At 38.7% G+C, this 17,193-nt stretch overlaps 1 protein-coding gene across 3 annotated transcripts in view; it reads left to right on the forward strand.

The window, feature by feature from the left end:
• The first annotated feature begins 756 nt into the window (after positions 1-756).
• LOC129727939 (uncharacterized) overlaps positions 757-17,193 on the forward strand; it is a 37,550-nt gene continuing 21,113 nt past the window's right edge. The window contains exon 1 of one of the 3 annotated variants that reach the window (XM_055686232.1): positions 757-1,051. In XM_055686232.1, the coding sequence (XP_055542207.1) occupies positions 869-1,051 (183 nt within the window). In that variant the 5' untranslated portion in view covers positions 757-868. Of the gene's footprint in view, positions 1,052-14,146; positions 14,516-14,561; positions 14,682-17,193 lie in introns of those variants that run through there. The other 2 variants (XM_055686233.1, XM_055686234.1) reach the window with 2 other exon arrangements.

Consider the following 17,193-nt stretch of genomic DNA (forward strand, 5'->3'; position numbering starts at 1 on the left):
TCATTAATGCTCTCTAGTATTGCATTGATGTTTGTTTGTTTCAAACTAATAATTTTACAAGGCACCTTCCTGGAATAAGATATCTCAACTTGGACGTTAGTTTGAACAACTCACAAACAGGTTTAAATTTTTCAGCATCCTCTAGAAGCACACAAAATCAACTTATGAGCTAATCGTGGAATGAACCAATCGAAAAAGCTGAAACCTTCATGCCAACAAATCTATATATCATGTTATTTATAATATCATTTATATACACGTACCTATTAAAGAGAAGCCTGGACTGGTTGAAATGATATTTAAACTCGAGCTTAGTACTGGTTTGTGTCAAATGCAATAGAAACGACAAGTGTCAAAATTTGATTGTTAAGCTTTTGCCCCATAGCACTCTATATTAAACCACCCAATATATACAATGATTTTTTCGATAATTATAACAAGAAATGGAAGTAACGTAGAAAAATTCTCCGCGTTGCTTCATGGAACCCGAGTACGAATCACAGTGAGTCAATGAATACCAATCAAAACTCAGATATAAAAGTCACACAAACAATCTAAGCACCATTAGACTAATCTCATTACCGCTTTCATTGTTTTCTAATGTGGTCTGCGTCCATAGGATATTATTTACCCAAGCGCTTGATGATTCGGCACAAATGTGTTTCGGTTATCTACCGTATTTACTTGTTTTGTTATCAAAAAGCTCGTGCAATTACCTAACAGATTCTGATATAAATTACCGTTAGTCTAGGTGATGCTTTCTACGCGCTCGTATGCATTTTTGTTAGCTGCGGAAGGAATAGTCGAGTTTTAAAAACAGTTTTGCTAGATTATAGACGATAGTTCGAAGACCGAATACAGATCAGCTATGGATTTTAGGAAAACATTGGAACAAAACGGGATTAGAAATTTGAAGGAGATGCTGGAACCGGCGCTATCAGCTGGAACAAAAGTGTTGGATTATAAATGGACCTATTTTACTGCTCCTGGAGATAACTATGGAAGTACGATGCTCTCAGTTCTGGTTGATACTTTAAATGCGGAAAATGAGGTAAGGTTCGTGATTCTTATTTTATAGTCATATAACTTCGCAATTAGTCAGATAATGGGTCTGGAATTCATTTTCCCAAAATGAGCTGTATGAACTGCTTAGTAATTTGGAGCGAAAACAACAAGATTAGGTTTTGAACAGTAATGAAAGGTATGTTGTACATATCAACATTTTCGAATTATTGTTTTATGAGATAATTACAAAGTGTGGTTTCTACAGTAAAGCTTATGCACGTATTTAAACTGCCGCTGACTAACGATAATCAATCAATTTCGCTTGGTTGTTTCAACGCTAAACCATAGCAGTGCACTCGATTTGCAATCTTAAGAAAAGTTTCATTCATAAGAACATTTTTTCTACTCATTTTTTTATAAGAAAATCTATGTTAGTGTGTTTGAAACACTAAATGTCAAACGTTTCAACATTGCTCTAATGTAGTCTTTAAAGTTAGCACTGTATATTTTGATATGGAGCCTAAGATATTAAATATATATTTATATGTAGAATACAATGGAAAAATAATGTATGAATGCCAATAGCAATATGGCGGTTTTAGGATACAGAATAGCATCGAAAAATATATTTCCCTTGTGGGTGATTTTATTTTGCTCGATGACTTGAATGAAAAAATGATAGAAACTGTTTTATTCTTCGACATAGCCTACACTTATATGGAAGCGTTGCAGTGTAGCACTTTAAGTTCTTCAAAATAGTCGTTTGTTTACGACTCTATCTCTTCATCGAGTGGAATCGCTTGCCAGAGAGCCATACAGTCAGGTTTTTTACGCGGAATTTTTTACGAGGATTTTTATGCGAATTCACGAATTAACGTTAATTCAAATATTATATTTAGCGAAAGACTTAGTGGAAAAAACAGATGACACCCTGTTAAGCATACAGACGCGAGGCATACGGACGCGAGGCATAGTACGCTAGGCATAATGGACGGCAGGCATACGGACACGAGGCATATGGACGCGAGGCTGAAAGGACGCGAGGCCGAATGGACGCGAGGCCGAATGGACGCGAGGCCGAATGGACGCGAGGCCGAATGGACGCGAGGCCGAATGGACGCGAGGCCGAATGGACGCGAGGCCGAATGGACGCGAGGCCGAATGGACGCAAGGCCGAATGGACGCAGGGTCGAATGGACGCGAGGCCGAATGAACGCGAGGCCGAATGGACGCGAGGCCGAATAGACGCGAGGCCGAATGGACGCGAGGCCGAATGGACGCGAGGCCGAATGGACGCGAGGCCGAATGGACACGAGGCCAAGGGGAAGTGATGCGGAATATGTTATTATCGTCATCATCATCACAGCCCTCTTCCAATAACATGTATTTCGCTTCAAAGTGTCATTTGAAAAGCAATACACTCGCGGCCTTCGGCCGACTCGCTGTTCGAGCGAATGCTGTCCTTACTCGCTACCGCTCGTTCGGACTTAACTAAGGGAAGAAAACTCTGTTTGAGTAGACCTAGCAAACCAGTAGATCAGTCGTTTGAGTGCGAGAGGCCGCCGCTTCTGACGGCGGGTCGGCGGCCGGCTCGGACTGCGGGAACCACGGCGGCTTAGTGCCGCCTCGTTTCCTTGCTCTCGATTTTGCGTCTTCGCCGCATGATTTCAAGAAAAGTATTATACCCAACTTAAACTCTTTAGGAATATATTAACACCTGAACTACATAATTGGATTTCATGCGATCGTACAAAACCGCATTCGGCCTCGCGTCCATTCGGCCTTGCGTCCATTCGGCCTAGCGTCCATTCGGCCTCGCGTCCATTCGGCCTCGCGTCCATTCGGCCTTGCGTCCGTTCGGCCTCGCGTCCATTCGGCCTCGCGTCCATTCGGCCTCGCGTCCGTTATGCCTTTTGGCAGTATGCCTCGTATCCATTATGCCTCACATCCATTATGCCTCGCGTCTGTATGCCTAGCATACTATGCCTAACATCCATATGCCTAGCGTCCATATGCCTCGTGTCCCGTCCCCGAAAAAACAGTCTCGGTTTTTAAAGCTTTTTTTGGTGATTCACCTTACGCAGATTTTTTAGTTACCGCGGTTTTTTATACGAGGTATGTACCCTCACGTAAAAAACCTTACTGTATTTCCAATCGGAGAAACAAGAAATAGTTGCTCGGACCTGTATCTGGCGAATACGGCGTGTGTGGAGTGCAATTCCTTCAATTTATCAGTTGTCTCGAGAGTTGAAGGAGCGAGAATGTTGTAAAAGAGCAATATTTCTTCATCCTATGCGACCCTAAGTCACTTATTTCTGCATGTTCAGAATAGTCGAATAGTGACCAGCACAGGCTGATTGTTACGATTTTGGGAGCGTCAAGACTTCCACCGAACAAAAGCCTCTTTGCCGACTGCTGATTGAAGTCCGATGTGTAGTGGTTTTTTTCTAATAAATGTACTCGATGTATCCTCAATTTTTATCAATGACAATGTCCTCCAATATCGACAACCAAGTGCGCGTTAAAGCTTGCTTCAGTAAGAATTAGAACAAATTTTTGCTTATATTGTGGCGCTCCTGGTGGACGTGTACGTGTCGGGAGTTTTGTTAGCTTCACCTATGTATTTTTGGGGTTTCGCAAAATGACTGTATTTTGTAAACTATCAACAAGGAAGCCGAAAGAAGGGAAAATTGTGCACAGTTATTCGGAGAATCCATTAAATATGTATCTAGGCTACATAAACAACCGAAATTGCCCAGAAATGCCATATGGCGCGTTATCAAATTGTATAAGGAAACATCAAAGATGACTAGAACAAGATACCTGACTTCCATTTTTCTCATACATTTTACCCACGACACTTTTACAACGGTTAGTGCTGCCATCTGATAACTTAAATGCGCATAAATTATTGGTTTTTAACAAAATCGATTTATTGTGCATAATGAAATGTTTTGCAAGTTTGTGCTACAACGTACGCCAAAACTAAATAACCCAACAGATACGTATCGGACTTCTAGGGACCCACAAATCTTCGGACCAAAACTTTATATTTTCCATCATCCATCGTTGGGTCTGAGTTGACCCGTGATATGGCATTCCATTTTGTTATAGAACAACTTGTTGGTACTAAGAGAAGCACTTGGTTTTTTAAAATAACGATATACACTACGGTATTGATTTTAAAACCAGTATCAATAAAAATGAAGCTAAACATCATGTAACCTGCTGGATGTATGATCTGGAACTTAAATATCAGTTTCCTCAGAATATCCGAAAATTTCTTCAGTGAAATGTACTGATCTGTGCGACCGTAGGATGCAGCATCGATGCTGAACAACTTTTCGTCGGAGAACAGGATCATTATTTTTTCCTTCTTCAACAAAAAAAGCAATCTCTTCAAAAGAGTCATTCGTAGCTCCTTTACCCGCTCCGTGATGAAGCGGTGTTTCATTCTTTGTGCCGACTTATTTGATCACGTTTAAGGTACATGCAAACCGTAGACCTCCACTGGCCCGGAAAGCTACGGAGTGATTGCTCCAATGGAGTTTATTGTTTTTACCGCCATTTTTAACGATATTGCCCATATGTGCGTGCAGGACGCTTCCGTTCGTAACGAAACAGCTGAAAAAGCAGAAATTTACTTAGTCTCGCTGCGATACCCAGGTAAGAGTTTATTGTTGGTAAAGGACGAAACATACCCGGAGCTTGTTGTCGGGTCTGTAGAAGGTTGTGACGATCAGGAAAGCATCTGTTCTAGCAACGAACGCGGTGGCGATGCCACCTCGAAGGCTTTCGAGCGGGATCTAGTCACGCCGAACTATTTGCAACGCTTGCACGGTGGCTCGACCAAGACTGGCGGCAGCTCAGAGAAGTCACCGTCGGCTGAGCCACTCTTTTTGTGATACGGTCATAATTCCCAATCGTAACGCCAAACTCACTGGATAACAGTCACAGCGGCCAGGAGTCAGTAGGCAGCAAAGAACGAGCTATAGCCGCCGATGATGAGACTGACAACACGAAGTCCAGTCGCAATGTGCTGGAGGATTCCACACTGCGTGCCTTGGAAGAGCGAAGACGTATTCTACTCGATCAACACTGGGCAATTCACAACAGGGACGGATCGCGACGATGAAGAAGCCACAGGCACTGATAGCGAAACAACAGAAGCTTTCGGTAGAACCGCTAGTGGTCAGATTGCTGCTGCCGGCATTGGGGAAGATGATGCCGGACAGCTGGTGAAACAGTCCTATCACGATTCGAGATCCCATTTCACTGCCAACTGAAGTATTCGGTGCTTCGGTTCCAGCTGCCGTTGTGGACGTCCCCATAGTGACCCCGATAGCAACGGAAAAAGTTTACAGTGATGCCGATATTGTGCTCAGTGCTGACTGGGTTTCCCCGCTGACCATTGCTCCGTCACATTGTTTGGAAGCGTCACATTGTTGATCCCCAGAGCGGTTCCCTGTTGGATAAGTGCCGAAAGACAAAGAAAAATAAGATGCTGCAACGACTGCTCAACCCGTTGGCCTGGGTGGAAGTACTGACTGGAGAAGGAGCAGTTCCTAATCACAAAGCGGACTCAATTGAATCTGCTCTCAATACTGGCGACTCAAATCAAAGCGTGTTTTCTAAAGTATTTTCAAGGCGTTTCTCGATAGGCACCTTTATCCTGCTCCAACCGACCACCGATGGTAGTACTCCGATTGCCAAGCAGAAGCAGCCGCCTAATTTTTATTTTTCTCTTAATTTTTTTTTCAAAAGATGAATATTTTATAGAATGTATATTTTTTTCTAGAAAGACAAAATTATCATCTACAACTTTGCCGAAGACGTCACACCGATCACACAAACCGTTTCAACTCTAAAAATATTTGTAATCATCAATACCTTCCCAAAATGTTGTTTTTCAATAGCTTCTCAAAAATGGGTCGTATTCAAAAAAATTAAACCAATAGCACCAACACAAAATGGCATCTTTTGCCCATAGAAACGTCTATGCAAAATTTCAGCCAAATCAAATGTAACAATTTAAAAAAAATATTAAAACTGGGACATTTTTTGTAGAACTGTTCTAGCGTATTGAACGTCTTCGGCAGTGGTTTTCTTCAGCGGGTTTACTGCTGCATTCTTATGCAGAGACCGGCCGAAGAAAACCACTACCGAAGACGTTCGATACCCTAGCCTACGATTGAAGGAAACGGATTGAGCAAAATACGAAAGAAAAAAGAGCTGAGATAGAGTTTAGAGCGTTAGGATTATGAATAATTACATACAGTCAGGTATTTTTTCTCTGGGGATACATATCTCGTAAAAACTGCGTTAATTCTAAAATCCGTGTAAAAAACCGCGTTAATAAAAAATCCGTTGAAAAAAACGCGTAATTCAAAAATTCACGTAAAAAAACACTCTAACTAAAAAAATCCGCTTAAAGTACACTGATAAAGGCTTAAAAAAACCTGAGACGCTCTGCGACCAGTATTTAAAATTGTCCTCTTCAGTGGCCATTCCAGATCTTTCGGAGGGCGGAGGGTTTCTTTGCCTTCGAAAAACCGTGTTTATTCGAGAATCCGCATAAAAAAGCGCGTTTATTCGAAAATCCGCGTGAAACCCCCGAGTAAAAGAAAAACCTGACTGTAGATGCAAATAGAAGTTCAGCGGTAAAAAGTACAACAAATTTCAGAGATGATACTAAAAAAAATACTATGATATAGATGCTAGTGCAGAATATTGTGAAAATAAACCATTTACTTAGCAATCTATATTTCATCGCAAAACCAAAAAATCAACATGAATTTGAGTTTTTTTTTTGTGTGTAAATAATTATAATTATTTATTATTAATTATAATTAATCTTTGTTGAATAATGCCACACTGAGCTACGAAATTTCAACATAATAATTTAAAAACATCTATGTATACTCAGGATGCATAGAAAAATGGTGTAACGGTATGTCAAAAGCAGAACCGGCCATATTGGGAACAAATTTAATTGCGAAAAAGTTTGTTTATAAACAGCCATTGAAAACGAATTTTCGCAACGTTAAATATATCATTTAGATGCATTTTATTTGTAAATATGATAGTGCTACATACCTTGCTATCAATATTTGTGCTTCCCAGAAGTACCTTACAACTTAAAAGACTGTAAACTGAGACATTTTCTTCCAGTGACTAAGAAAACATAAATAAACAAGGACAAATTTCTTCCTGTTGCGTAGTGGTACTATATCTCCAACCCTCCGAAGCAAAAACGCTATCTCACCCTGCGCTTACTTTTCGATGAAACCGTTACACCATGTTCTACTCATCATGTGTATACTAACGTTTAGTCGAATGTTACAAAAAACCAAAAACAAAAAAAAAAGAATAAAAGGTAAACTACATCACAAAATAGAGGAAGGAGTTTCTACGCCATTGAAAATAGTCGCTTCTAACCGTCCTAGTTTCAACTGGAATACTAAAATTGGAACGGCACAGAGAAGGTTAGCATGACCCTGCGCAAGGCACGGTGTCTCTGGTTGGAGAACTTATCAAAAAAAAAATTTGTATCGCTCTAATACTCATCATTCGAAAGCTTGAGCTGCCCCTTTAATATCCTACCAAAATTGAAATGTTCTATCGGGGGGTCTAGAACATTTTGTTTTCGAACATTTATTTGTAATTGAAAAACTAGTGAAATGGAAATAAATAATATGTTTCAGAAATACTAAAAGTTATCAGGGCTGTCTGATCGTACTTAAATATTCAGGGTTGTTTTTTTATATAACAAAACAAAGCTTTACATAATATCAGATTTTTTGAAAAGTGTTAAGTGGGGTCAAAAAACCCTTGAAAATTTGGAGTCGAAAATCAGCTGAAAACAAATAAAATGTTGTGACTTTGATTACATAGATTTAGATTGATGATTTTAATTGATGATTGATTTCTTAAAAAATCGACATTCTATCATATAAAAAAAAATAAAATGCCGGTTGTTAAGAGTTGCTGTCGTGGTTTTATTATAGGATTTTTGCAATTTTCTTCAAAAAATGGTGATTATTGCAGCTCTTTTTTGCAACAAAACTGGACCCTGCATCAAAGCTATACGTTTTTTACAGCAACTCAAGAGCTTTCATTTGATGTTATTAAAAAATGCGCCGTTTTAGTAACGACCGAGAAAATTTCATTATTCATACATGTTTTAAATCATTATTTAAACCCATTGTGTCAGGAGCGCAACTCCGTTTTGCATCGATGTCCCCCAATCGAGTTTAAATTTCCAGGGTTTGCTCATCCATTAAATAATTTGTACATATAAGTTTTTTTTGGGAAATGAGTTAGTGGGGTGAAATCCAGAGTGGGATTCAGGTGTTGGGGGCCCGGGACAGAAATTTTCGTGGGGCCTCTTTTCTCAAAAAATTAGTTGAAATGATTTAACGCTAGAAGGTGACGAGCAAAACAAATAAAAGGTCTCCAACCTGTATTCACGTCTGGTCTAGAACCAGGGGGGCCCCTCGTGTCGAAAGACCCAGGGATCTGCGCCCCCCCCACTTAAATCCGGGCCTAATGAAATGGCATCTTAAATTTTAATGTCCAGGTGCTGCTAAAATCATAATGTTACTGTAACTTTGAGTAAAATGCATCAATTTTTCTGCAACTTGGTATGCTTATTGTACCATTAAGAATGTTTGAAGTACTGGCTACTAGAGATGGTCGGGTTTGGCTTTTTTCAAACCCGTACCCGAATTTTGTTTTTCGGTTGAAACCCGAACCAGACCTGAACCCGAAACTTTTTTTTCCGATTTAACCCGAACCCGAAAATTTTATTTTCGGGAAACCCGAACTCGGCTCGAACCGGAAGCTGTGAAACCCGAGCCCAATCCGAACCCGAGATTGATTTTTTGGAGGTAAATTTTTTTAACCATTTTGAGACTGGGATGTTATAGAGCTATAGCCTGCCAGTAAATTAAATGTAGGTACAAAATGGAGTTGCGCTCCTTGCGTAACAGGTTCAACTGATGGTCTAAAGCTCGATATGAAGAAAATCGATTTTTTTAAACGATGCACTTTTTGAATACGTCCAATAAAAGCTCTTGAGTTGATTTATAAAACATATTGTTTAATTGTAAGACCTAGTTCTGATGACAAAAAAAAAACTCCAAAAATCACAATTTTTTTGAAAAAAAATGTAAATATCTAATTATGTAACCTCGACAGCAACTTTTAATAACCGACATTGTATATTTTTATAGGATAGAATTACCATATCAATTTTCAGAGAAATCGATTCAGCGTACAAAAAGTTATAGGTTTTTTTGTCTTTTCAGCAATTTTGGACTCAAAATTTTGGAGTCTTTTTTACCCCACTTCACCCTTTTCAAAAAATCTAAGATTATGCCAAATATTGTTTCACTATATGAAAAAACAAAACTTGAAGGTTTCAACACTATCTGATCGGGCCCCCCAGCACCTAAATCTCTTGATAAGTATACATAGTTCCCATTCCACCAGCTTTTCAATTACAAAAAAAAATGTCTGAAGAAAAAAATTGTTCTGGACCCGCCGATAGAACATTTCAATTTTTGTAGCATATTAAAGGGGACACCTTGAGCTTTCGAATGATGAGTATAAGAGCGATACTAATTTTTTTCGGATAAGTTTCTTCTACCAGAGACACCGTGCAAGGATGACACGCAAAATCGTGGAGCATTCCACATTTGCAATAGCTAAATAAAGACGAGTACGAATTATAGGTATGATCGCATCACTTATCAAGCTGAATATTGATGCAGCTTACCTTTCCTTACTAACAAAAACCTCATTCCTGTGACCTTTGTGGAGATGCAGAGGTTAACACGGTCTCCAAATAGCAAGAGTTACACTAACATCCCTTCCCTCTTCCCACCTGATTGCAAGGACGTGGGCGGCGTCGTTATTGACCCTTCAAAGTGTTGAGTCACTAAAACTTGTACAATGAGAGGCTCCCAACCCCTTTCAGTTGATTCACTGTGCAATTTGACTGATTCGGATCAATCACGGAGTGCAGTCAGTCAAGCTAAGCTAAGCATTAAAAACAGTTGCTTCTAACCTTTTAATGGTAGATCAAATTTTCAAATCTAGATTTTACAGGGATCAGTATTGTAAAAAAAGATATAAATAAAATAACATAGGTAGTAGACATACGATAACAATGTTGAAATTTTTGGTTCGCGCACGTTGGAAACATTGGGAAATATTATTATATTCAATTTTTAGTTAGATTTTAATAAATGCCTTGCACATCCATAATAGTTCTCCAAAAAGAGATAAATGTGTGAGAGATTTCGTTATAGAAAATCGTTGATTGGTTGACGTAGATGAGCAGCCATGAATTGATTTTTTTAAAATTCAGCAACTCTAAAATTTTTTCCTAAACTATTTAAATTATTGGAAGGAAAAAAATCACAATTGTTGTAAAATAGAGATGGTCGGGTTTGATGTTTTTCAAACCAGTACCCGACGCAAACTCGCTTTTTTTCGGTTGAAGCTCGAACCCGATTTATTTTTATCAAACCCGAACCCGACCCGAACCCGAATGTCTTATTTCTACGAAATCCGAACCCGGAATTGTTAAACCCGAACCTGAGATTTTATTGATTTTAGAGTCGGGCTTCAGGTTTTCAAACCCAAACCCGACATGAACCCGACGTTTTTGATCCCAAACCCGTTTTTTTTCCACCAAACCTGAACACGACCCTATGGGTACTGGTCGGGTTCCATCTTTAGTGGTCAACATTCCTAGAGATTTTACAATTGTTGAATAGTTTCATGTTTTTTTTTTTCAAATTTTGTCTAGTTGTTTTGGTTTTCCAGGATTTGTAAAAGCTAAATATACTTTATATGGTTTTCATGTCAAAACTAACATTTTTCGAAATGTTGAACTAAGAGAACGCATTATAATTATAACCGGTGTGTTCTTAATCGCAGAAGAAACCATTACAGTGTGTATCTGCGTTTTGCATTTCAGCTTCAGCCGAAATATTTCAATATCATCCCTCTCACATAGCGGATGTATGCCGAAAATAGAAGATCTCACTCGCTGGAGCGGTTGCAAACATTTTTATCCGTATACCAAATATCAACAAGTTGCGCAAAAGTCTCTCGGGCCCTATTGGCCCTATAATATAATGGCCAATCCTGTTCGTAATGTGTCATTCCTTGTCAATAACACACATAAGTTTTTTTTGGGAAATGAGTTAGTGGGGTGAAATGCAGAGTGGGATTCAGGTGTTGGGGGCCCGGGACAGAAATTTTCGTGGGGCCTCTTTTCTCAAAAAGTTAGTTAAAATGATTTAACGCTAGAAGGTGACGAGCAAAACAAATAAAAGGTCTCCAGCCTGTATTCACGTCTGGTCTAGAACCAGGGGGGCCCCTCGTGTCGAAAGACCCAGGGATTTGCGCCCCCCCCCCACTTAAATCCGGGCCTAATGAAATGGCATCTTAAATTTTAATGTCCAGGTGCTGCTAAAATCATAATGTTACTGTAACTTTGAGTAAAATGCATCAATTTTTCTGCAATTTGGTATGCTTATTGTACCATTAAGAATGTTTGAAGTACTGGCTACTAGAGATGGTCGGGTTTGGCCTTTTTTAAACCCGTACCCGAATTTTGTTTTTCGGTTGAAACCCGAACCAGACCTGAACCCGAAACTTTTTTTTCCGATTAAACCCGAACCCGAAAATTTTATTTTCGGGAAACCCGAACTCGGCTCGAACCGGAAGCTGTGAAACCCGAGCCCAACCCTAACCCGAGATTCATTTTTTGGAGGTAAATTTTTTTAACCATTTTAAGACTGGGATGTTATAGAGCTATAGCCTGCCAGTAAATTAAATGTAGGTACAAAATGGAGTTGCGCTCCTTGCGTAACAGGTTCAACTGATGGTCTAAAGCTCGATATGAAGAAAATCGATTTTTTTGAACGATGCACTTTTTGAATACATCCAATTAAAGCTCTTGAGTTGATTTATAAAACATATTGTTTAATTGTAAGACCTAGTTCTGATGACAAAAAAAACTTCAAAAATCACCATTTTTTTGAAAAAAAATGTAAATATCTAATTATGTAACTTCGACAGCAACTTTTAATAACCGACATTGTATATTTTTATAGGATAGAATTACCATATCAATTTTCAGAGAAATCGATTTAGCGTACAAAAAGTTATAGGTTTTTTTGTCTTTTCAGCAATTTTGGACTCAAAATTTTGGAGACTTTTTTACCCCACTTTACCCTTTTCAAAAAATCTAAGATTATGCCAAATATTGTTTCACTATATAAAAAAACAAAACTTGAAGGTTTCAACACTATCTGATCGGGCCCCCCAGCACCTAAATCTCTTGATAAGTATACATAGTTCCCATTCCACCAGCTTTTCAATTACAAAAAAAAATGTCTGAAGAAAAAAATTGTTCTGGACCCGCCGATAGAACATTTCAATTTTTGTAGCATATTAAAGGGGACACCTTGAGCTTTCGAATGATGAGTATAAGAGCGATACTAATTTTTTTCGGATAAGTTTCTTCTACCAGAGACACCGTGCAAGGATGACACGCAAAATCGTGGAGCATTCCACATTTGCAATAGCTAAATAAAGACGAGTACGAATTATAGGTATGATCGCATCACTTATCAAGCTGAATATTGATGCAGCTTACCTCTTCTTACTAACAAAAACCTCATTCCTGTGACCTTTGTAGAGATGCAGAGGTTAACACGGTCTCCAAATAGCAAGAGTTACACTAACATCCCTGCCCTCTTCCCACCTGATTGCAAGGACGTGGGCGGCGTCGTTATTGACCCTTCAAAGTGTTGAGTCACTAAAACTTGTACAATGAGAGGCTCCCAACCCCTTTCAGTTGATTCACTGTGCAATTTGACTGATTCGGATCAATCACGGAGTGCAGTCAGTCAAGCTAAGCTAAGCATTAAAAACAGTTGCTTCTAACCTTTTAATGGTAGATCAAATTTTCTAATCTAGATTTTACAGGGATCAGTATTGTAAAAAAAGATATAAATAAAATAACATAGGTAGTAGACATACGAAAACAATGTTGAAATTTTTGATTCGCGCATGTTGGAAACATTGGGAAATATTATTATATTCAATTTTTAGTTAGATTTTAATAAATGACTTGCACATCCATAATAGTTCTCCAAAAAGAGATAAATGTGTGAAAGATTTCGTTATAGAAAATCGTTGATTGGTTGACGTAGATGAGCAGCCATGAATTGATTTTTTTTAAATTCAGCAACTCTAAAATTTTTTCCTAAACTATTTAAATTATTGAAAGGAAAAAAATCACAATTGTTGTAAAATAGAGATGGTCGGGTTTGATGTTTTTCAAACCAGTACCCGACGCAAACTCGCTTTTTTTCGGTTGAAGCTCGAACCCGATTTTTTTTTATCAAACCCGAACCCGACCCGAACCCGAAAATCTTATTTCTACGAAATCCGAACCCGGAATTGTTAAACCCGAACCTGAGATTTTATTGATTTTAGAGTCGGGCTTCAGGTTTTCAAACCCAAACCCGACATGAACCCGACGTTTTTGATCCCAAACCCGTTTTTTTCCACCAAACCTGAACACGACCCTATGGGTACTGGTCGGGTTCCATCTTTAGTGGTCAACATTCCTAGAGATTTTACAATTGTTGGATAGTTCCATGTTTTTTTCAAATTTTGTCTAGTTGTTTTGGTTTTCCAGGATTTGTAAAAGCGAAATATACTTTATATGGTTTTCATGTCAAAACTAACATTTTTCGAAATGTTGAACTAAGAGAACGCATTATAATTATAACCGGTGTGTTCTTAATCGCAGAAGAAACCATTACAGTGTGTATCTGCGTTTTGCATTTCAGCTTCAGCCGAAATATTTCAATATCATCCCTCTCACATAGCGGATGTATGCCGAAAATAGAAGATTTCGTTTTCGCTGGAGTGGTTGCAAACATTTTTATCCGTATACCAAATATCAACAAGTTGCGCAAAAGTCTCTCGGGCCCTATTGGCCCTATAATATAATGGCCAATCCTGTTCGTAATGTGTCATTCCTTGTCAATAACACACCCCCAGCCGGTGCGACGGGGTAATGGTGAAAGCACATAAACCATTGCTTGGCGGACGTCATCGTCAAACGGCAGAAGCTGCGGCATGACTTTGGTGTCAGTCAGCGTTTTCCTCTCCATCGGTTCGGATGCATTTCTCGGGAGAAAGTACACGGTTGTAGAATACGCGCGCGAGTGTGATTCGATTGGAGTTGCTGGAAGAAGGAAATCGCCGGAAGCGTTTACTCAACAAGTCGATTAAACTTGTGGGCGGAATGTCACGACCACCTGTTATTAGAGATTTGCCTGGATTTCTAGAGCCGGTGCTGGAAGCGGGAACGAAAGTGCTGGGATACAGGGCGTCCTTTTTGACGGCTCCAGGTGATAACTACGGAAGTACTATGCTGGCTCTGGAAGTGGACGTAACGGGGGCGGACAACGAGGTAAACCGAGTTACGGCTTACGGTGTGTGGTGCAGCTGATGGAATATGATGAAATATTAAGAAAACAATTTATTGTGCCATATTGACGATAGCCCTCTCTGGCCGGTGTCTGTTCAAACACAACACAGAAGATCGTGCGTCTCCATCAAATGAGGCATGAGCTGCAGTGAGTTTGTTTTCTGAGATGGTGTCACATTGTTTGTTAAGTCGACCATGAGTGATTGATTTTAGCAATTCGTTCTATTCGGGGTGATCTTGGATTTAGAAAATGCTGCATTCGCTTCCGATTACATGCGTGGTTTATTCGTGGAAATATTTTTTTTTCTAGTGAGACTTTTATCAATCTAGCACAGTTTTGTATTGAGTGTTCGACGAGATACTATAAGGGATGAAGTGTACGTTTATATTTATGCACTTATTAGCTCGGTAGGCGTTCAGTGTCAGGGCCGTTAGTATGATATGTCGCATGCAGCCATGCACATTTCAAAAACCATAAGTGGGTTAACTTGCGAACAAGCACGTTTACTCGGAATTTACGGAACGATAATTATTTTCCATAACTGGTTGTATAGCCGTGAATGAGTATATCTCAGCCCTTAGCTTTATCCTTGATAAAGTGTCCTGTTCACAACCATTCAAAAACGAAATTCAGTTTTCGTGGAAATCTCTGATGTTCTTTATTTGAAACAAACAAAAATTTTCAGTATTAGAAAATGAATCTTATGATGTTTGATTCACATAATAACCAAAATTATCTGTCGGTAGATATAATATAGATATAAATAGGTATGATAATCAAAATTATCTGACAGACACTTTCAATCTGTTCTAACTTCATTTTTCTTTTGAAGCAAAATAAACTCTAACAGAATCAACAGGCACAGTCGTACATTGTATCCCTGAATTGAGGTTAGTTGATACTAGCCAGGCGCTCACGTCCTTCATACGTGATATTTGGTTGTGTCACGTACCTTCAATGAGCCTATACTTGAGCTATGTTGTAATATCCAAAGTATCGATTTTACATTGAGAAAGTTTTCTAACGAGTATCCCAAGGTGCTAGTAATGTTCCACATAAAATAAGCTGACCAATTCTGGAAGTGTTTTGACTAATTGCGCTGACATCCTAGGTCTCGCTAGTTAACGAAGTGATCAGCTGGTTGCTCAATAAATTTCTATTAAACATACAAAAGTCTGCGTTTGATTCGCGCTCCACAGTTGCAAGGCAAATGCTCCTAGATTTCGCTCTCATCGTAACTGATGTGATCTTGAAAGAAGCTGATACTTCATGAATGTGTATTAGCTTGAAAGCATTTCTGTTTCAAAAAAAACATCTTTAGTCTATTTAATGGCATAATTTATTAATTTTAAGACTTTTTTCATAATCACTTGCCACAGGCAAAGGCCAGGATTTGATAGAAGCAGAAAACGAACTTGATTAAAAAAATATGAAAATCATATAAAGATTTATTGCGATTTTGAATAACCAGATGTGCCACTAGTGGTGGTAAGGAATCTTCTTAAGGCGGTTGAAAAAGTGTTAGAAGCTATCCGAATTTGAGAAAATCGTAGAAATTATTAGACTGAAAAGCAAAGGGTACTTACAAGCAAAGGAATAAAAGCTTGAAGGTAGTCGACCAACTGTTCGTGCTAGAATCATAAATAGTACTCTTTCTTACTCTGCTAAAAGATTTGATTGCATATTCCCATTAGCACCTAGTTCTGGTTTCGCAGTTGCAAATCCCATAACAGCTCAGAGGTTTTATAATAAATTTTCATCTTCTAATCCAGCTTTTCAATCACGAAAACACACAGAACACTGCATGAGGATGTTTTGTATAAACCAAACGATTTAGTCAGTTAGTTTCAAACATAACCACTTCGGGTTTTCCTCATTGGTGGTTTTTTTTAGAGGTTAGAATAGTTACGAAACATTCACAATTGAAGAGGGTAACTGTTTGTCTTACGAAGAAGTTTAAGAGACTGGCACTAATTGACAACAGTTTTTTTTCATCATTTGCGGTGCAATTGTATCTTCATTTCTGTTATCTAATAAACATATTTTTTATGTGGAACCTTCAGTGATTTTGATATTCGATTCTCTTGTAGGCCACCTATACGATATATTTAAAAACTCTAGCATCTCTACACCATTAGATATGGTTCAGTAAACCAATACATTGGATAATTGTACACTAACAAAATAATACCAAAACAATTTAGGCACAAATGTAGTGAACAATACTGATAAGACATCAACAATGTCAGTTGTACTAACATAGCTTAGTATTTTCCTCATAATAGAAACCTGTCGATTTTTTATAGTGTTGCTATGAACGTTTGCATACTGTCCCCTTACAATTATTTTTGGCGAGCGCGTGGCTATTGCCGCTAGCTAACCGCTCTGTACCTGTTAGTAGATATCTGTTTACGAGACGAACATCTGTTTTTATGGTTATTTCTTCTAAACTACAAACATCCGTTCGACGATAAATACGAATCATACCTCATTGCGGGTTGGCGGTCACTGCCACCGTTTATCGTCGTGATCGAGAAACGTGTGTGGTGATGGCGAAACGTTATTGTAGAAAAAAAAGTACGAACAATTGTTTTGTGCATACATATGATTTAAAGTGTTTTTTTTTTTGAAAACATGTTTTGGAAAGTGTACAAATTCT

This window comes from Wyeomyia smithii, chromosome 3 (assembly GCF_029784165.1).
Source record: "Wyeomyia smithii strain HCP4-BCI-WySm-NY-G18 chromosome 3, ASM2978416v1, whole genome shotgun sequence".
Taxonomy (NCBI): Eukaryota; Metazoa; Arthropoda; class Insecta; order Diptera; family Culicidae; genus Wyeomyia; species Wyeomyia smithii.